General features: G+C 42.0%; 1 protein-coding gene across 1 annotated transcript in view; it reads right to left on the bottom strand.

Moving 5' to 3' along the window:
- The window catches only part of LOC308294289 (cadherin-13-like), a gene marked incomplete at both ends in the record, with an annotated part of 228,901 nt that overhangs the window by 146,001 nt on the left and 59,597 nt on the right, over positions 1-23,303 (bottom strand). Inside the window, one exon of the mRNA XM_080737017.1 lies at positions 11,338-11,549. Within this exon, the coding sequence (XP_080593143.1) occupies positions 11,338-11,549 (212 nt within the window). The remainder of the gene's footprint in view (positions 1-11,337; positions 11,550-23,303) is intronic.

Here is a 23,303-nt window from a genome sequence, read left to right as displayed (position 1 = left end):
CACCAGGCAAGATAAAGATAAAGATGAATATAAACAATATCTTTCTCAATTGAAGTGGATGGTAGTGTCCACACTGGATGCTACAAGGCATCCACTCCCATTCACTTCAATTGAGAACAATGTTTTTTATCTTTATCTTGCCCGGTGGGAAATGACCCTTAACAAAATGACAAGATTTCCACCAAACATATTATATCCAGCACGTCAAATGGCAGCAAGTAAAATGACATGGTTTTCACCCGAGCCAAGCTATTGTTTATGCAGAGGAATTGAAAAGATCATTTGAAATGTTGTTTTCATGCTTGGGAACACAATAGAATAATAGAATTGCATCTTCCAAACTAAAGCTGTTAAACGAAAGCCAAGGTTGTTATTGTTGTGAGAAATGCGTTTCACTCTGTGATCGCTGATGCAGTCAGGGTCCTTCTGTTGTTCTGTCACTGCCACTATGACAGTGGTGGAAAAAGTACTCACATGTTGTATTTAAGTAAAAGTATCAATACTATAATATAGAAATACTCTGTTACAAGTAAAAGTCTGGAATTAAAGAATTGTTTGAGTAAAAGTACAAAATATGGGTGTCAAAGTATACTTAAGTTAAAGTATACTCATTGTGAAGAAATGTCCCATTTCACATGTTCAAAAATCTTTTGAAAATAGCCGATCTACAAGCTCACAATGCACGGCATCGTGACGCAGGTGGGGTTATAATGTGCACATTTGGCTTCTCTGTATATTTATGGTTACTTCCTGAAAGCTGAAAGCCTCTTTGTCAAAAGGCCTAATCGAAAAACACTGATTTAATGACATCATAAATTCATCCCATCCTCTTTTACCATACACCCAACACTGTGGGTGTGGCTAACTTCAGCTGGGTCACCACCCACCTAGTCTCGCATAGCCAGACAACTATTCCACAATCTCCAAATGCTATATAGACAGGGGTGAAAATGGGGGGGAGACAAGGGGTTTTTGTCACCTTCCAGGTCCAATTTCGTCCCCTCCATTCACTTCCAGAAGACCCCCCCGTGGCCCCGTCCCCCCCAGTCAGGGACCCCCAAGCCAAACTTTTAGGGGTCTGAATTCTGAAAATCACGCACTAAACGCGAGCGATAATGTTTAAAACCCCCCCGTCTAAAATCCCCAAATGGTTCGGTCCAGTGCCCTGAGTGGTGCGTGTTCCCCACACTCCCAAGCCCCCACCGTTGCGCTTAGGTTCACCGGGAAATACGCGGTCGCAGCCTGTATAGCTTACAGTTGACTCTCAGAGTGAGTGATGACATCATAATGTGGCGACTTTGTTTTGGCTGTGGTGTGGAAGAAGGTAGAAGGACAGCATGATTTTTTCATTGGACAGCTGGAATGGACTAAAGCACTTAACTACTGACTGTGGACGTCGCATATTAATAAAAGTAATTGCTCTTTTGGAATTCCAAAGGTTTGGTTTTGCCTGTTTCTTGTTTGTGGATCTGGACAATGACATTTGACGCTATGTACATTTATTGGAATTAAATGGATACCGACCTCACAACCTGTCCCAAGTTGCTACAGAACTAGAACTGTACATTTCGGGAGGACCAAGTTGACCAACAAGCAACAATGGTAACTATTTACTTTTTCCCTAAGTTGTGACTTTTGTTGTTTTCATGTAAGCTTTGGTTGTGTTGGTTATTGCAGTAGTGATAACTTGAAAAGTAAATAAATAATACATCATAAAACCGTTAAGGCCCGTATCTGAAGGAAAATGAGGGGGGAAAACCGCCCGAAAACCGATCTCTGACAAACAGGCATACTTAAACTGGTGGGTGTGGCCACATAAAAACATAATTTTAACACTTTCTGTACACTTTTTTGGACTACTTTTATTGGAATACCTGATCATCATGTTTTATGGGTGAAAAAAATCATGGCACCCATCTTTTACATGTATGACCTAGAGCAGTGGTTTTCCACCCTGTTCAAATCAAGGTCCATTATTTATTCTGCGTTTGAGCCGAGGGCCACCATTTGTTTTATCCTCTCAGACCCAAAACTTTGAATATTTTTGTTATCGTTGGATAAAAGTTTGTCCACAATTCCATGCTTTATTTATTTGGCATATAGGAGCAATAACAGGCAAATGTTGATCAAAATAATTCTTCTACATTGTATAATGGTATAGACTTCTTGTCAATTAATTAATGCAGATATTTTAACAATAATCTAACTCTTAAGAGCGTAAAATGAAACTCAAGAGTTAAAGATCTATAAGGGTCCGTTTGGTTACCAACTCTCCATTTAGCTGGGGTCCACCTGGAACCCCCTCAGGGACCACTGGTGGTCCCCAGACCACTGGTTGAGAACCACTGACCTAGAGAGGAAGTCTTATCACTCTCCTATAAACTGACACACACACACACACACACACACACACACACACACACACACACACACACACACACACACACACACACACACACACACACACACACACACACACACACACACACACACACACACACACACACACACACACACACACACACACAGAGAGAGAGAACACAATTGTCAGGTGTGTTTATACTATATTTCCCAGAGTGACTTATCCAAATGCATTCAATACTCCACAGCAACTAAAGCTGTCACATGGTGAAAAGCTGTGAAAATGTGTTGAAAGTAAAAAAAAAAAAAAAGAAAAAAACGAGTCAAGCTGTTTCAAACTCTGTTTAAAAAAACTCTTGAGATTCAGCGATTTAATTTGCATCATAAACAGTCTCTCTTTTGTCCTTCCCACTATTATGGCTGTCTGTGCAATGTTTTAATTGGCAGTGTGTGTGTGTGTGTGTGTGTGTGTGTGTGTGTGTGTGTGTGTGTGTGTGTGTGTGTGTGTGTGTGTGTGTGTGTGTGTGTGTGTGTGTGTGTGTGTGTGTGTGTGCGTGCGTGCGTGCGTGCGTGCGTGCGTGCGTGCGTGCGTGCGTGCGTGCGTGCGTGCGTGCGTGCGTGCGTGCGTGCGTGCGTGCGTGCGTGCGTGTGCACAGCATGCCGTGGTGCTGGTGGCTGCCCTGGAGCATGGAGGGGCTCTCACCCCTGTCAGGATGACAGAGAGAGCAGACAGGAGGTCAACGCGGAGCCATTTGTTTACTAACGCTCAGACCCAGAGAGGACATCACTGCTACCACTGTCCCACCCCCACCACCCCCCCCACCACCCCCCACGCCCCTCCATTCAGCCAGCAGAGAACCTCTCTGGCCAAGCAACAGCACCGGTGGTGTAAAATTACTAAGTGCATTTACCCAAGTACTACTTTTTTCTTCTTGAATTTTCCATATTATTACTTCTACTCCACTACATCTCAGAGGCAAATATTGTACTTTTACAACATAAAAAAATGGCTGATTTGAAAAGTTCGGGGTGGATTTTCTTCCTTGGCCTCCCTTGGCCTCCTGGGAGTGTGCGTGCAGAGGTTTCACAGCCACCGGTCCAGTGGTTCCCGAGATTAGCTGTTCACACACGGACGGACATGTGACTAGTGAAAACATAGCGTTGTTGTCGGGCGGAAACCTCGTATCTCCAAGTTTCAAATTCGTACGTTCTTTCACAAAGTAAAGCCCTGCTTCATCATACTGTTCAAGGCCGTCGCACAAAAGTAGTGAAAACAGACAATCTACAAGCACACAACGCCTCGCATAGTTTGAATCATATTTAAATGTTAAATGCAAAACGAACGGTTTTGGACATACAAGGTTTTCACCCGACAACGACGATAACCCCTTGCCTTTGGAGGATAAAAAGTCGATAGTCGACAATCGATAGTTGCAGCCGTACCCCCCCCCCCCCCCCCACACACACACACACACACACACACTAGAACCAACACTACCCTCCCTTCAGCCAGGGGGAGGGCTGACAGTAAGTGGAGCGTTATATGAAACCGCCACCATAAACTCACCGAAGACACACACAGTGATCTCAGAAATGACCACCGTTGATGGAACCCACAGGGGAGTGACCTTACAATTGTCAAAAAGACGCAGACACCGAGCAGTCCTGAAGGGGTTAAACAGAACGGAGCGCTGCGCAGCCGTAAAGAGATGATAGGTCCTATTAGTGTCTAAAGAGCTAAAGCCAACAGTGTGTGCGGAGACGGTCCATTATTGGTTTACAAGCAAGCAGTGACCTCATCAATTGCCTTAATGCACATGGGCATAGCTGTGTGATATCTGTGATTAAAGGATTGATAGGAGAGCTAGGGGGCAAACTGTGGTCTGTGCATCATCAGACGGAGCGTGCTGTCAAATCCACCGATCTGAGAAATGGTGGATATGGCGTGTTCTGTGCACGTGGGTCGTGACAAAGAGGCACATTATCGTCAAGGACAGTTCCCTGCGAGGCATTCTGCACATGGAGGAGGCACACTGCCCCCATCTTTCACGTCATCTTAATCATCATGCTTTTCTATCCCTACTCTCTCTATCAAAGGTTCAAGGGTTTTTCTTTTTTTTTGTACGTACTGTAGAGGGCCAGGTTGTTTCCCTGGCACCATCATTCTCATTGTCAACAACGATCAGGCTGTTGTTATTGTCAGCAAACTTGACCACCATACAGTAGGTTGGAGCTCTGCCTGGCAGTTGTGGGTGTACAGGAGAAGAGAAGTGGGCTCAGAACACAGCCTGGGGAGGCTCCTGTGTCCAGGGTCAGTGGGCCATAGAGTTTGGAGCCCATCCTCACCATCTGGTGTCGTTCTGACAGAAAGTCCTGGATCCAGTTGCTCTGGCTGGGTCTCCCTCTCCCTCTCCCTCTCTCTCTCTCTCTCTCTCCTCTCCCCTGCTCTCATATAGGCTGCAGATGTAATTAATATCGTACTTTCAGCTTAGTGTCACCCTAAGAGAATTCAGCCATGAATCTTTAATGCATCCTCTTCATAAATTACTGCCACCCCATTAGCCCTGATTCTATACATTTGTATTTCGCTCTTGTTTATCTGTCCATCTGTCACTTTCTGTCTTTTTATAATTATCAGTTAATTTAAGTGTGCAGTGCTGAAAGTGCCATGGAATTCATGGCATGGCATGGGGGGGAAAAAAAGTTGTGTCTTGCGTGCGTGCGCAAGAGACAGAGAAAGAGAAGGAGAGAGACAGTGACAGAGAAAGAGAAGGAGACAGACAAAGACATAGACTGGCTGAGTCATCCTCATCGAATGAGAGAAGAATTGCTTTGGCAGTAAAGTCACATCCTTGACCATTTTGTCATTTCCTCTCTCAATGCTGCATTCTGATATGAGTCATTACTCATTTGTGATGCGGAGGTTTGTTAATGTCCCGCTCACATAATGGGGTATCACACACACTATACAGCAGCGGTTCTCAAATGTTTCCTTGTCAAGGAAACAAGATCATTCCAGGGGCGTCAATTGGGTATGGCAGGGGTATGCAGCTGCCATACTCTGGGTCCAGGGGGAAAATAAAAGTTACTTTTAAATATAAATCCATGAATGTCTCTTTGTCTATCTGTTCTGGTTATTATGTTGTTAAATTACAGTAAAATAACTACAAATGCTAAATTTAACAAAATGGTCACTTTAACAAGGTATTATAATTACATTCTCCACTCTTGTATTCTCCCCACCTTGATAAAATGGTATATTCCCAAGTTCCGCAGGTCAGCTGCACAGGTGCAATGCATTATTGTTAATTGTGGCACGTTTACTAACATGCCAAGTTTAGCTGTAGTTGAACAACCATTCCAGGCTGCCATATCCAGCCCAATAAACCGTAGAAACGGTTGTATCATGTATGTTGTATCATGCATGTATCATGCCTTTTGCTAAGGTATGTCTTGCACGCGCACAAGACACCAGTCATGTGACCATATCATACCATAGCTTTTTCTGAACTGACGCCACTGGATCATCAAACATATAATTTGTGTGTGTGGGCGGGGGGGGGGGGGGGGGTGGTTGTCTGGCCCTGTTACAGATGTTGTCCAAAAATCATGCAGATCGGTACACAGTATCTCTGTAGCCATTAAACCAAACGGGTATTTCTTACATTGATGCAAGTTAAAGTTACTTTCCATCCCTCATATACTGTGTGCACAGTGCACATCCCATAACCCACACACTGCACATCATTTCGGAGCTCATATCTTTGAACGGGTAAGGGCTAGTTCCAAGAAGATTGGGGAGCAAAAATAAAAGGCCACCTGTGCTCAGGGGGCCTGACATTTGAGTCGTACTGTCAAAAGGTCCAATCCAGTATCATTGTGATATTTCTGATTAGGGCTTTATTACCCCTCTCTGCCAGCAAAGAACAACCCACGCTATTTAATGTCGAGTACCATAGCTATCACCTGTAATATGTCTGAGCACTTAATGATAGACCGTGTCTAGGGGTTTAAGAGTGGAAGGTTCTGCATTTTTATGAATTACATTCCCATAACTTATCATAAGTGCTTCAACAATCATTCTCCTACTAATCGTAAAGAACCTGGCTCTGCCTCTGTAAAATAAGCACACTTTATGTGGCATTTTCCTGAGAAGATTGTCTATATCAGGGTTGTCAAACTCATTTTCGGAGTGCGGTGCGCATTGGACAAAAGGTGACATGGTGAGGGCTGTGTCCAATTGCGGACGCGCATGCCGTGTTTGTTTACTTACAGAGCTGTAACTGGCCTTGCCTCAGTCACTGCTACAGTATAACTACAATATATGACATTAGTTTGTTGTTTATTATTAAGAAGTACTTTAATAATTGACTTTAATTATTGGAAGTACAGTTATAGGCTACAATAAATTTGGAGTAGTGAAAAAAATGCAATTTTTTTGTTAAAGAAGCCCCAATAATCCATTTGAAAATAAAATAATAAAATTTCAAATAGCCATAACTACAAATTTGAAACTCATGTCCTGAGCCACATTGGACCTCTCCCCGGGCCGCAAACGGCCCACGGGCTGCATGTTTGACAACCCTGGTCTATATGGTATTTAAATTTGAATAACATTTTCATCAATCCATCTGCCAACATATTTGTATTGAGTGACTCTCTCATGTTCAGTGGATATATTCTACTATAATCATAAATATGTATTGCACTAGTAAACAGCATTAAATGTGTTTTAATTGGATTAATGTAAGTACAAGTTTAAGATGAATTAATGCTGAGCACCAAGGCGACAAAGATCATAAAAATCAATATTGTATCGTGCATGTGTTAAATTGAAATACATTATTCCATTAATTCGCATATTGATTGGTAGAGGAGAAAAAGGGAATACATTACTCATTGAATTCAGAGTTTTGCTCATAATAGAAGACATTCATCAGCTGGTTCTTTCCCCTTGGGCCTGAATTACACCAAACTAACAGCCTGCACCCATAAATAAAAAATGGATTATCTTCTAATTTCATCACAGACCTTATATATTATTATCACCAGACAATATTTCCGGGCCATGATGCCATTTGTTATGTCAATGAATTTCGCCCTGGGATGTTTCCTCCTTGTATTAGAGGTGAACTACACGAAGGGTCAATCAATCGCACCCTCTAACACAGACAGAGACGTAACAGAAAGATTCTAAAGAGTGGACGCTGCTGATCTCACTTGCACTGGAGAGAAAACAAACAGTAATAATTCAGATACTGTATATCTCTTTGTGTTACTACTTCTATGAGATGCCATTTCTTTTTTTTTCTTCCAAAAACTGATGCAGTCCAGTGCATCAGTCCAAACACATACGAATTAGGGCATTCACCAAATATACGAATATCAAAGTCACTATTCGACGTTGTTCACCGAAGTCGAATATTCGTTTATTTTTATTGTTTTCTCTTTAAAAAAAATATATAATTTATAAAGCTTGGCTATAGATAGTAAGTCATAAGAATGAGTTGTCAATGCCCATGGTGGATGAATTTGTTAATGCTCTATACCAGGGCTTCTCAAACCTTTTTAGGCCGTGACCCCCAAAATAATCATATTTGAACTGGGGACCCCCACCCTGACAAGCACTTGGAATTGTAGGTATTAATGTGACTCGGTTCCACAGATAAATATTGTGAAAATAGCAGATCTACATGCTATTTTCACAATGTTTGCCTCTTGCTTACTTAATATTTGACAGTTTGGCCAGTCCTGTCGAATATTTGACTATTCGAATACTTTGAGGTAGAATAATTTGAATACTAAAAATCACTATTCGTGAATGCCCTAATACGAATACAACAACAAAAACAAGACTAAGGTGATATTTTGGGGCAGGTGGATTGAGCATGATGAGTAGTTGTTGCACAGCAAATTCCATGGCAATGCAGCCAGAATATGTTTTACTTGCGCCAGCAGAGTGCGCAAATACTGCGTTCGGTATGTAGGTATGTCAGTGTCTGTGTTTGTTTAAGCCCGTAGCCCAATCAGGGACCAGCATTTCTAGGAACGTCATCGTTAACAGACAATGAGGGACCAGCATTCCTGGTGATGCCAGTGGTGATGTCACTGGCATCGCCAGTGGTGATGCCAGTGGTGAGCGCATCTCATGGCGCGTTCTGCTGGTGCACAAGTAGGCACAGAGTGCAGTTCTAGTTAGATATACTGTATGTCCCCATGGACAGAGATGGACGGACATTGCCATCCTTTAAGAACACACACACACACACACACACACACACACACACACACACACACACACACACACACACACACACACACACACACACACACACACACACACACACACACACACACACACACACACACACACACACACTATGTTTTTCCATAAATGAATTCCCTGTTTTATTAAATGAGTATTAAGAAGAGCTTGTGGGCGCCCGCTGGCCTGGTGGTCAAGGCGCATACCACATACTAGGCTATGATGCCTGCTGGCGTCGCCGGTTCGATTCCCAATCCGGACGACCTTTGCCACATGTCATTCCCCATCTCTCTCCCCATTTCCTGTCAGCCTACTGTCCTATCAAATAAAGGCATAAAAAGCCCAAAAACAAATCTAAAAAAAAAAAAGAAGAGCTTGTAACTAATAACTATTGGAACTATTGGAAGAATCTGTGTTCAATTGGAACAATTCAAATGGATAGGAACAGTTCAATTGGATTATTTTTGGTTTCCATTCCCTGAAAAATAACAGTTTTGGGTTTGCACACGACAGCGACAATATACACACAAGGTGGAGGTGCCATAGCACCGGCCGCTAATTCTCTAACGTCCTCTACTGCAGGCCAAGGTAACACCATGGACCAGATAAACAAATGAACCACAGAGGAAGACATCAACACATGAGAGGTGAACGACACTGTGAATAAGAAACATTAATTAAGACACCCAGGCACAGGAAATGACTTCAGCAGGACACCAAGGACTGCAGCAGAGAAGACAGATGACACCTCCTTTAAACTCTTCCTAATCAGGTTGGTGTTGAGGGAGGCGAGGAGGACCAGCAGAGGATTATGAAGTCAGGAGGAGGAGAGGTCTTTCTTCATAAACGTAGCCTCCTACACAACCTTGCAACAACCTTGCACAAAGGGTGCATCTAAAAACCATGCGTCCCCACAAAGAGGCACACGTAATGAGCATCTGTGCATGCAGTGGTGTAAAGTAGCGAAGTGCATTTACTTCAGTACTCTACTTAATATTGCCAGCCAACTTAGAATATGAATGTGCGCTAATAACGCCAGGAAATAGCTATATTTTATCATCATGATAGGGTATAATTTCATTGTTTTCAAAGCCATGATGATAAACCACCACAAAAAGACCACTAGAGTGCGCCATCGTAACACTAAAACCTTCAGAAGAAGCCATCTTTAAACCATGATTAAAGGATGGGAAAGTGACGTCGCTCCATTGACTCACAATGGGAGCTCCGCGGCCCGCCATCTGTGCTCAATCCTGTTCAATTCGTGCTTGATCGTCTAAAACCACCATCGGTCTGGGCAGCGGAACGTATACAGACGCCACACAGAAAGTTTCCGAATCAAAATCCAACCTAGTGAAGCTGCGTAAGGGTTGGATGGTTTGCATTGAGCCTAACGGCTAGCAGAAGCTAATGTAAACAGGAAGGCCTGGTTTAGCGGTGACGTCATAATCGTATCCTTTTTTTTCACGGTCTCGTGTTATTACCAGCTGAAGGTAAGGAAACCGTTTCGCTCCGTCTATTAACCCAAATAAAAGCTTAAACAATGCTTTTAGTCTAGTAGCCAGAAAGTGAACCCGGACATTTTGAGTACCCTAAAGTTTTATGTTAGAAATGTTGAGTATGGGTCCCCAGCAGTTAAAAACTGCCGGATGCTAACTTGCATATGTTGGGCAATTTTCATAATTAGCATAATTAGCTTTAATTAGCATAATCACCTATAATAATGAAAAATATGTCAAAAACTGATTGGCCGATTTGAACAATATTGGAGTGGTTTTGGGGGTTATTGAGGATGCTGAATCCATTTCTGACATTTTCTAAATTCAAAAGGCTGTTTTAAACCGGAAATGGCCATATACCAACTTAAATTGGGATGATTTTGATACTTTTTTGTTGATTTTCCAAATGATGAAGTGACTATTTTTGATAGGCTATTGTGGTAGTCATTGTTCTAATAATTTGTGTGGATTGTCTATATTTTGCTTTTGAAATGCAGATAATCTATAAGCATATAAATAACCACATTTATAATTTAATTCATAATCAAAATCAACAAAAAAGTATCAAAATCATCCCAATTTAAGTTGGTATATGGCCATTTCCGGTTTAAAATGGCCATTTTGAAATTAGAAAATGTCAGAAATGGATTCAGCATCCTCAATAACCCCCAAAACCACTCCAATATTGTTCAAATCGTCCAATCAGTTTTTGACATATTTTCCATTATTATATGTGATTATGCTAATTTAATCTAATTATGCTAATTATGAAAATTGCCCAACATATGCAAGTTAGCATCCGGCAGTTTCTAACTGCTGGGGACCCATACTCAACATTTCTAACATAAAACTTTAGGGTACTCAAAATGTCCGGGTTCACAATGGGGCTCTATGGGCTGGCTACTGGACTATTTTATATAAAAGTCGATTAAAGTCGATCGGCAGGGACGTCCATAATGACATAGTCGATCCAAAAGTCGACCGGCGCTAAAAAAGTTAAGTACACTTTTGGGGCACTTTGCTGGAGTATTTCCAATTTTCAATACTTTTAATTCTACATTTTGAATACAGGACTTCTATCTAAATTGCAGTATTGATACTTTTACTTAAGTAAAACATGTGACTACTTCTTCCATCACTGATTGCATGTACAGCACTGTACACATTTATACACATACACAGACATTCATGCTTAATACATGTGTGCTGCACCTGTAAACTGTGAGGAGATGTGACTGGCAGTCCAGTGACGTCCACCTGTGCCATGTCATCCACGCCAGCCGTCGAGCCATGGATGAACATGACAGGTCCGTAGTACAGGACGTCCTGCCTGGGAACCACGTTCAGATCCCCGTCCACCTGGAAGTTGGGGTCCGACACCTCAAACGTTGCGCCTTTGTTCCCGCCGCAGTCCTCAAACTCAACTGGAGGGGGAGAGAGAGAGGACAGAATGGACACCGTGTTATTATCCTACAATAATGGAAATAGAACAGAATTCCGCGGAGGAATCAGTCACATAAAAGAAGAAAGTGAAAGAGAGATTCACCAAGCCATGAACACAGTGTGAGAGCCCAAGAGATCCACAAAATCAAACCAAAGTAAGTCTCAGAAATGAACTCAGTGATCATATTGTCAAGAACTCTGTGTTCTAATATATACAGTATATATATATATATATATATATATACCAGTAAGACTCCCTAATCGGCACTAAGTCTGACCTCACAAGCCCATATATGGACACGAACAACATATAACTCCATATATAGAGACATAGCTGCTGACATCAGTATGACATCACACTGCTGACATCAGTATGACATCACACCGTACACAAATGACCCTTATATAAGACCGGCATTATCTACCGACAGATTAGATGCAAGCAGGATCTCGACTCTGACACAACTCATCGGCTCATAAGCTGGTTCTCCCTCCATATATGGAGATAACCGACGAATCTCACTAAGTCTGACCTCACAAGCCCCATATTTGGACACGAACAACATATAACTCCATATATAGAGACATAGCTGCTGACATCAGTATGACATCACACTGCTGACATCAGTATGACATCACACCGTACACAAATGACCCTTATATAAGACCGGCATTATCTACCGACAGATTAGATGCAAGCAGGATCTCGACTCTGACACAACTCATCGGCTCATAAGCTGGTTCTCCCTCCATATATGGAGATAACCGACGAATCTCACTAAGTCTGACCTCACAAGCCCCATATTTGGACACGAACAACATATAACTCCATATATAGAGACATAGCTGCTGACATCAGTATGACATCACACTGCTGACATCAGTATGACATCACACCGTACACAAACAAAGGTGTGACGTGTGACGTGTGACCGACCGACGGACGGACGGCCGGTGGAGGTTTTGATACTAAACTGCGACCTAACGGTCGCAATAATGTAATATAATAGTGATCTCCAGTCTAACTCCATTTGGAACCTCATTCTCTGCTACTTTCTTCGAGATGAGGTTCTACTGCGTTCAGGACCGGGCGAAAGGTCCAGATTATTACCCGTTTCAGCACATCAAATTGTACCCAAAAAAAGAAAAGGTAGCCCAGATGTCTGCAATATAGTTGGAAAGGAAAATATTTACCACAGGTTGAAACAACCGCTTAAATCACTTATTTAGTCTGCCTGTGCCACACTTTCTCATTGCAGGAAGTTGCCGCTGCATCAGCAGCAGTATTGACCCTGCAGTCGTTTGTTGAGAGAGATGATAAAGAGGATTCTTTCACAAGTATCACATCTTAAATTGACTCTGATATTACACTGAATTCACACCAGCAGCGGTACTCTGCTTCCATGTTCAGAGAAAGAAATTATAATTTCTGCTGTCGCTGTGGTGACAAAAGCGGCAACAGAAGCAAGCTAGCCCTGGTCCAGAGCGTTAGCTCAGAGAGTCAGAGAGTTCTTTCTGAAGCCCTGAGAAAAGCCCATTTTGTTATTAATGGGTGACTATATGATACTAGTACTGTATGAGTGATTATGCTTTGCTATATTAATACTAGTAAGACACCTCAGGGTGACTTGTGACCTCAGGGTGACATGCAACCTCGCCCTAAAGGGCCAATTCTTGGCCATCTGGCCGGTGATGTATATGGGACCAGTTACTCATATATGGAGACCCCTTCATGATAGTTATGTTATGTCAAAACATGCCCATATATGGACATTACCAAATATGGGCATTCCCATATATGTCCTTAATATTGATAATATAATATCCTTAATAATGTCCTTAACTCATTTACTGCCATTTTGAATGCTCTACTTTCAGGGCTCCCCGCCAAGAGGTCTCCATAGACTTCCATGTAATTTATAGTGCACGGATCATGCATGCCCATGCACAGATGATGCACCATGTTTGTTCACAGCTTTCAAACAAAAAAGTCCGATTGGAAATCCGTTCAGGCATTCATGAGATAGATGCCATTATGTTTTACATGTTATGTAAACAAAAATGGCTGCCCTGTTTGAAAGATGGGGTTGTATGGGGGTGAAACATGCAAAATCGTGATTGAAATCGTTTTAACTAGATTTAATGGGGTCCAAAAATATTTTTTCAAAAAAAAAATTAAAAAAAAAAAAGTAAAACTCGTCATACTCGTCATTGGCAGAGTGGACACACTTATATAACTCGTCAAACTCGTCATAAGCAGGGGATGAGTTTAACTCTTTGAGTGCCACCCCGTTCACCACTAGAGGGCGCCCAGTGGCCATAGAAAATCCCATAGAGATATGCTGGTATATGCAGAAGCCCTGCAGCCATGACTTGCCTGAACACTTTCCTTTGTGCATGTACAGGAAGAGGATGAAGTTAGCTTGAAGTTAGCTATTGGTTACCAAGCATTTTAGAAGCCTTATTTTCGTCAACTTAGCCATGATTAAACCTTGCACACCTCATGCATGGGAAAAAAACAGAGAAGAATGAGCTCTAAAAAATCCAACGCAATCCTGGATTGCATTGAAGTGGATTTGTGCAGTTTGTTCACAGCTTTCAAACAAAAAAATCCGATTGGAAATCCGTTCAGGCATTCTTGAGATAATCGCCATTATGTTTTACATGTTATGTAAACAAACATTGCTGCCCTGTATGTTAGATGGGGTTGTATGGGGGTGGAACATGCAAAATCGCGATTGAAATCATGTTCACTAGATTTGATGGGGTCCAAAAAAAAAAAAAAAAAAAAAAAAATTTCAAAAATTCTTTTTTTTTTTTTTTTTTTTTTTTTAATATCCCGAACATGTTCGGGATAGGCACTCTGGTATGCGATAATATATCCCGAACATATTCGGGATAGGCACTCAATGAGTTAATATTGACAATATAGGAATCTCCATATATGGGCAATTGGGCATAAAACGTACGTTAATTAGTAATGCCAAGAAGGGCCTTGGTGAGTTAGGGCCTTGGTTTGATGCCTGTGGATCTCCATATATGGGCATAATGGGGTACCCTAACATTCTCATTTTCGGCCTGGGATTTATGACATCAGAAATCTCTATGTATGGGAATAAACTTTTTTTTTTTTCCTTTTTTTTCTTTTTTTTCTGGGAATGACCATATATGGACTTTTATACCCTGAGAAATCTCGTAGCTTGTCTGACTGTCAGTACAGGAAGTGATGTCACGCATAAAAGGTGTTTTTCTTTTTCTGGGAATGAACATATATGGAATTTTATGTCCTGAGAAATCTCGTAGCTTGTCTGACTGTCAGTACAGGAAGTGATGTCACGTGACATCCTTTCTATGCCCATATATGAGTCATTCTGTACCACATCACTGTGACTCACTGACATCACACTGACATCACTTCCTGTACAGCCAGACAGAAAGACAGTCAAAAAAGCTACAAGGTTTTTCAGGGTATAATGCGACCTTTCGGTCACAATTAACGTGCTTTGTGACTTCACTTAACTGTTGCAATTGTTTGGTGTGACTGCTCTCTGACCACAGACATTATACAAATGTTCCCTCAGTATAATATGTTCATCTTCCAAAGAATGGGGAGGAGAGGAGAGGAGAGGTTCTTTTTTTTCCATTTCCTGAAAAGTAACAGGTTTTGGAAATACAAGGTTTACTTTACTCCGCAACGATATTCTGACTTCTAAGTCAAATCACGAATGTGTTCATTTCTAATCCTATTACAAGCCTCAGATGCATTTCAAAACCATAGACCTGCTCTTTACAGCCCACAGATTGAGCTCCATATACTGTAGTGTCAGTCTAATTTCAAAGGCAATCAGGGAGAATTTGATGATATTTTAATATTGTCAGATGTTATGTTGGGGGGGGTTTCAGGGGAGGTTTAGAAGTCAATGACAGAATGCATTACACCCTCATCTCCACTTCAGCTTCAGGGTGCCGCTCAGGGATGAAAGCTGCACCAAATAGATCGCAGCACTTCTTCCTCAACTATGTGACATTAACGGACAACTTCTTTTTTTTATAACACAGGTTCATATTTGATTGTATTTAGAGAAAATAAAAGATGAGTGTTAAAATGTTTTCATTTACTGCTTTCTATTGTTTTAGCGGTTTTAGTATTAGCATTTCAGTGGGTGGGGGCATGCGAACAAGTGGCTTTTTAGACACAATAAGCCGGCAATTTCTTTGTTAATATTTACACCAGCCCCATCTGTCCATGAAAGATTGCGGTTCATCTTGGGAATGGGCTTATTGTGTCTAAAAATACATATTTAGCCACTGCAAATCAAAATAGTTAAAATCACTAAAACAATAGAAAGAAGTAAATGAAAACATTTTAACACTCATCTTTTCTTTTCTCTAATGACTATCTAAAATGTGAACCTTTGATTTAAAATACCTAAGTTGTCCTTTAAAGTTCCTTTCAGGCCAAAAAAAGAAAGGAGAATATCCCATTAAGGGTCATGTGTTATTCTGCTTTTCATCAAAACAATACAGATCTCTTGGAGTTACTCAAAACATGTTTTTCAAAAGTTCGGCCCCTATGTTTCAGTCATTTTCTTGGCAGGCTGTTTATTGAGCGGTGCTAACCGCTCCAATACGTGACTTTGTGTGTATGTCCATGTTTTCAAAGGGTTTTCCCATGGTGTCAAATACTGATATTTGATCCCTATCCTGCGACCATCATCATCAGTGAAACTCGTGAAACCATGCACTCACACCCCAGTGAGCCAAATTAGGTCTCCTGGGTCATGTGACATTGTCAAACAGGATTTTGACCACATTCACTTCTGCCCCGTGCAAACAGCTCCACCATCGGTAGTACAAACTCACAGCTTCCTCATGTCCTGACCACTGCACCCCCGCCCTGCCTTATTAGCCCTTGGTAGGCAACCAGGCCTGGGGGAGATCTGTGCTGTGAGAAGCACACACTATTCTACTTGTGTCTGTGGCTTTAAATGCAAATAAGCTGCAGCTCATAATCATAAACATTCATCGTTAGAAATAATGGTTGTATACAACATGACATGTTTGCTCTTCTGGAGCTGCCCTATTAAAGGCCTACTCGTCGCCAGGCTCATGCAAGCACATTGTTTTGTTTTCACTTAATCGACAGATAGTGGTCAACTAACAGCCTTTTTACTCTGCAAATTAAAAGAGGCATTGTTGCCAAACCTATCAGACATTATAATTGGATCTGTGTGTCCTTCTCTTTTTGTCAGTTAAACCCACTGTTTGGGTCTAAAGGGAGCAGCAGAGCCACTACATAACCGGGGCGTTTAGACTTTCTTGTTATCAGAGTGCTGACTATGTTGTTCTTCGTCCCTAGTGGGGAAAAAGGGTTCACTTTTTTCACTGCCTCATTGTCTCACTGTTTTCTTGAGTTGACACTAACTGACAGTCTGCCTTACTTCATCCAAGTGCAGTGCTGCATCCATAAGTAAATAAGAAAACAAGAAATCTATCTCCTCATTTTCAGTAGTGTAAAGTAACTAAGTACATAAGTACTTAAGTAGAAAGTTTACTTCTACTCCACTACATCAAGGCAAATATTGTACTTTTACTCCACTATGATTATAATTACATCTAAAGATGCTTCTCCTTCATTCATGTTTGGTGAATGTAGCTTTGGCCAGGAAGAGTTGATGTCTTCAGGCGGGAACCATCGTCATCAGGTGTTTGATGTCAGAAGTCACTGCCCATCTCCTCCTGGCAAAGGCAAACTCCTGCTCTGTTATTTTAACCAACAAGAGGCTCCTCTGGGGAGGTATTGGGTGGGTCCCTCCTGAGGTCTTGAGGTGACACAGGTGCGTAGAGTTCTCCAGTACTGTGGGGTTGTTCATGCCTGGAGCTCTCCTTCGTCTCACCAGCCACTAAGCTGTGCGCTGCACCTGTGACCCTCATCCGCTCCACACTTGGTCCCGGCTTGATGTATTTTTGCCTTTGTGTTCCTGCGGATATTCTCGCAGTGACGCTTTACCTCCTCCAATGCCTCCCCAGTTGATGCTATTTGGGTGAGCCGTCTCGTTAGCTGTGATGAATTCCTGACTGTTACTGTCATGTTTGTATTGTTGAGTCTCACATACTCCCCCCCTCTCAGGAGACTCTGAGGGTATCTGTATTAATGATGATATATATATATATATATATATATATATATATATATGCTATTAGTTACTTGTTACTTTGTAGATTTTGATTATTATTACAAAGAAATCATTACCCACTTCAGTCCTGTATACATTTGGGCTAGTCCCGTTTGGCCGGTGTAGCGATAGGGCGGTCCTTTCCAACAGACTGTAAAGCAAGCGATCTTCATCCCATTCATGCGTTTATCGTGCGCTTGCCCAGGCCTTACGGCCTGGGCATAAATATAACGATTGCATTCACCACGGCTTCGTAACGCTCGCGGGCACTCGCACCTGCGGCGCGCGGGCGCGAAGAGCAGGACCAAGGTCCGCTGGCCTTCGCGCCACTTGCAATGTCGTGGACAACCAATGTAGCTTTTAGCGTAAGTTCAATAAAAAGGATCTAAACCGCACTCTGCTTTAAGCCCACGTCACTTCCTTTTCCCACGCTGTCATATACGCTCATTCACTAAATCATTTTGTATCAACGTGAGCCTTCTTCATTGAAATGTATCTGTCAGCGCAAGTTCAATGAAAAGATCCAAGTGTTACTCTCAGCTCAAAGGGTGTGCTCTTCTAGCCTATGGGCGTGCACTTCTAGCCAATATGCAGCCCAGCCAATCAGGCGATTGGACTCCGCCTTTAAATATCTCCACTGCCTCTGAACCATGTCATTCTCTTTTCAGCATGCAACAAGCAACCCACCTCCATCCCCAACACCACCTAGTCTCCTTTGTCAAGAGTTAAGACGGAGGTTCACCTGCACTGCCACCACAAGCGTCTAGACTCCATGGGGGGCTCTCCCTATTAAATTCTAATCTATATGTATAATGTTATTTAAACATATTTATATGTTTAATGTTAATGGAGTCTAATTGCCAAACATGTATTTTGCAAACATGTATTTTGTATTTATTCTTTGCCTATTATTCAAGTAAATATTTTCTTGTTCAAATCGGTGTGATCTCTCCTTTATTGAATTGTATTGCTCATCAGTACGGTATGAGAGCCCGTTCATACATTTGCCCCTGTTAGTCCACTTCGCCGTCGCTACACCGCCCTATCGCTACACCGGCCAAACGGGATTTTCCCATACATTTCGGCCATGTGTGACGCATTGTGAGCTTGTGAGCTTGCTCAAAAGAGTTTATACATTTAATACATATGATAACTTGTGAAATGGGACATTCTGCATAATGAGTACTTTCTACTTTTGGTCATTTTAATTTTGATGACAATACTTTTGTATTTTTACTTAAGTACATTTTGAATCCCGGACTTTTACCTGTAAGGGTGCCCTCACACCAAAATACCTATGAGAGTGGAATCCGCTTTCCGCCAATGCATTTCAATGAGAAGGGAGCGTTTTTTGCAGAAATCCTCTGCTGGCATGAAACCGCTTCACTCTCATTGAAATGCATTGGCGGAACGCGGATTCCACTCTCATAGGTACTTTGGTGTGAGGATTTCTACATTGCATTTCTACATTGCAGTATTAATACTTTTACTTAAATAAATAATGTGAGTAATTTTCCACCACTGCTCCCTTGTTGCTTTGCTGCCATCCATCTTTTCCCCACTGTTTCCTCTCACCTCAAGGTGCACAATTCTCAATTAATTACTGGTGAGGGGTGACAGGAAAATATCTGCACATAATTATGAGACACAGTGCTCTCTCCATGTGCTCTTACAGATAAATGTCACTGTCACCCCAGGCCTCTGGTCAAATAATTACATTTTAGTGTATTTTGTCCCTTGTCTTCAAAGTGTCAATGTGGTAAAATAGGCAAGTTACTCTGTAGTATGAGTTCGCTTCAAATTGCTTAAAGTTCCTCATGATTCACCAGCTTAGAAATGTGAAAAAGATGATTGTGATAAGCTGACACGTACTGCATGGATCAGTTACTCAACAGCTGAAATTGTGATAACAAGGTACAGTAACTGTTAATTTCCATAATACAGTATCATCCTTTAAATCAGAATCACCATTCTCCATGGATATGTGCGAGCTATGCATGGGTTTGAGAGGTTCACAAACATGAAAGTTATTGTAGCATGTTACAATCTTTTGAGAGAAGAACTGAGTTGGTGTAGGACTGGCGTTGTAGATGTGACTGTGTCTCCAATGCGTCTCATTGTTGTCACAGTGGATATTCGAAGATCCAATCAGTTCTCGGTGAATCCTGGACTGATGGGTATTTTGTTGTGGTTAATATCATCCTTTTATCAATTCATATTGATTGTTAGATATGAATTATGATACATTATTATTTTGGTTATGGATTATTTTAAGTTATTATTTACTCTTATCCAACATGGACCAGCTGTCTGTTTCTCTCTGTGCATCACCCTAATCTGAACCTTACTGGTATACTGTGTGCGAAGAGAGCGAGAAAGAGAGACTTTCTTTTCTCCCTGCTCCCTGAAAATGTGTGTGTGTGTGTGTGTGTGTGTGTGTGTGTGTGTGTGTGTGTGTGTGTGTGTGTGTGTGTGTGTGTGTGTGTGTGTGTGTGGATGCTGAAATAATGAGGGTCTCTCACTTCAGGTTCAGGTTTATTCTATTCTGTCTATTCTCTCTCCCCGAGTTCCATCCTGTTCAACTAACCAGACCAGGAATGGCAAGGACACTGTCACTAGACCCCCCCCCCCCCCCCCCCCCCCCACACACACACACACACACACACACACACACACACACACACACACACACACACACACACACACACACACACACACACACACACACACACACACACACACACACACACAACAGGTGTCAGCATCACCATATCGACAATCTAATGGTCAAAGTGTAAACAAAGCAGGCTAAGCGTAATTTGATAGGGTTTTTGGGTTTTATAAACCCACGGGCCCCCCTAGTGGCGAAGATAAAATTTGTTTTTAATAGACGCCCAATGCGCCCATATTATCTACATAAAAAATTCATATAGGCTATTGTCATTTCCGATATATTAGGGGTCTCTACTCTCCTAATCTGTGGGCCCCCTCATAAAAGTACAAGAGCTTTTATTTTCGCATTATCGTGAGGAACCAATCATAAACATCCCCGGTAATGTGCAATTCAAACTTGTCAGTCAACTTGTCAACAAGTGAAAGATGGGGAAGGGAAACAAACGCTCATGTTCGCGGTAGAAAAAGTGGAAGTCAAGAGACTGCATGTGCACGTCCAAAGGATATAAAATAACAAATGGAAAGATCACAAAATCGTATATTTTGTTGGTGTGGAATGCTTGCTTTGCTTTTTGGAGTTTTTTAATCAGTGTCAGAGCTTTAATCAGTGTAATCCACTGATGTGCAGTGGGTCATTAAGCTGTCTGTCTTTTTGTGTAACAACGTGACTGCATGCCTGCGTGTGTTTGTTTTGATTGTGTTGGTGGTGGTGGTGTTGGTGTTCGTGTGTGTGTGCGCTTGTGTGCTTCATTTCGGTGCTTGCGTGTGTGTTTGATTCGTGGTGTCGGTGGCACCGTGGCACAGTGGCACTGTGCATGAACGAGAGGGAGACAAGGAGGGTGTGATGAGAGAGAGAGAGAAAGTGTGTGTCTGTCACTTAAAAGCAGTGATATGGAAAGGGGGAGAGATGGAGAGATTATTTTATTTTGTATCATACTGTATGTAATGCTTTGGCAATATAATAATGCTTGTCATGCCAATCACTGTCATGGTTGATTCTTCTGCTTCACCTTTTTGGCTTGTTTGCACCTTCTATTGTCTAAAATTAAATACAGACGAATGCACAGAACTCTGTCATGTAGTTGTTCAAGTCTATTCACAGCAGTTATTGTTAGCCTATGATTTCCACTCTGTGGATTAATCATTGTAGTTTATGGCTGTCAATCTGCGCTTAAGAACGCAAAGACAAGACCCGACTATTGTGGGTAGTAGCCGTCGGACTGACCCGTTGGGCCCTGGGCCCCTGAGCCCCTGAGCCTAGGGCCCCTTTGATCTGAAAACCCATGGGGAATAAGGTCTAATTTCGCCACTTAACTGGACCAGTCTAAAGAGGAAAGCAAAGTCTGCACTCTAGATCACTCCACAAGTTTTCTTTGTGTTTGGTTTTATTGGATTACCACCAACAGTGTACCTCCAGTCATTACTGAACACCACCTGTTCAATTCCATGCTCAGACAAGACCGTCACACTACTTTCCCTCCTCTCATTAATTTACACCATAAAAAGGATGATAAACTGAGATAAGATAGACTGTCTAACCCCCCCATGAAAGAAATGTCTCTTCTCTGGCTATCGGCCAATGATGACTCGTAAAGCCTAGCCTGGTGTGTGAGGTTGCAGAAGTTATGTCGACTTAAACTTAAACTTACTAAAGTGTGTGAGTTTGTGCCAGATGCTATGATGACTCATTCAATGCAAATGTCTTTGCTCAACGAATGTGTGCTGTGCATCTACTAAAATGTTTCATCCGACACATACACACACAATAACAAAAGATAACCACTTTTAAAAAATAAATCAAACTGCAATATTGTACTTTAAACCAAATGCTATTGCACCTTGTAAAAACATGACTGCACTTCATATACACACACAAAATTCTTCCACGCCTACAGAATGACAAAGACAAAGGGCTGTACCTCCGCACTGTGTGTCTTAAAACGCAAATAAAAAGTTGAATAAAAAGGTTTGATGGAAATCATAACGTTTTGGTCCAGGGTCCTTCAGCGGGTTATCTTGAGAATGAGGGTCTATGGACCGAAACATCTGTGATTTCCAATATACTTTATTTTCATTTTGAAGACCAAATCTACCCAATGGTATTGCACCTTATTGCACATTCCATTATTGCATGGAAATACTATTCCATTTGTATAGGCCTGTGTTGTGGGGTGTTGTTATGATGGTGTTATGTGGGTGGTGGTGGGAGGGGGACAGTGTTTTATGGAATTCGGTTCAGTGACTTCAGTTCAGCTCTGGGTGCATCAGGGTAAAAGTTGTTTACGGAGCCTGGAAGGCCATGTAGCAGCGCCTTCAAATGTCAGCAGAGAATGAGATGATGACAGAGGTGAGGTAAAACCTTCAGAATACCTCTGGCTCTGGGGAGGCAGCGTGATCTGAAGGTGTCTTCCATGCAGTGAGGGCAGAGAGAGACCAATTATTTTCTGAGCTGCGTTTATGACTCTCTGGAGTGATAAACACTGTGTGTGTATGTGTGCGTGCCTGCCTGCCTGCCTGGTTTGCCAGCAAAATAAAAAGGGGCAGGAACTTGAAGACCTGCCTCTTAAACAGAGCTCCTCTGACTGACGGATGACCTGAACACAACTCAATACATACAGTACTGTACATATATGCACGCCGTGCAGGCACATGCATGCGTGGGTACACACACACACACACACACACACACACACACACACACACACACACACACACACACACACACACACACACACACACACACACACACACACACACACACACACACACACACACACACACACACACACACACACAGGTGTGATATGGATTTTAGAAGTGTGGGTCCTCTAAATTCATGACGTCATGCGCGCACTGTTTTTATTGTTAATTAGTGTTTTTATTGTT

The sequence above is a fragment of the Nannobrachium achirus genome (genome assembly GCF_963921795.1).
Source record: "Nannobrachium achirus genome assembly, chromosome: 11".
Classification (NCBI taxonomy): Eukaryota; Metazoa; Chordata; class Actinopteri; order Myctophiformes; family Myctophidae; genus Nannobrachium; species Nannobrachium achirus.
This window is presented reverse-complemented; position numbering and strand designations above follow the sequence as displayed.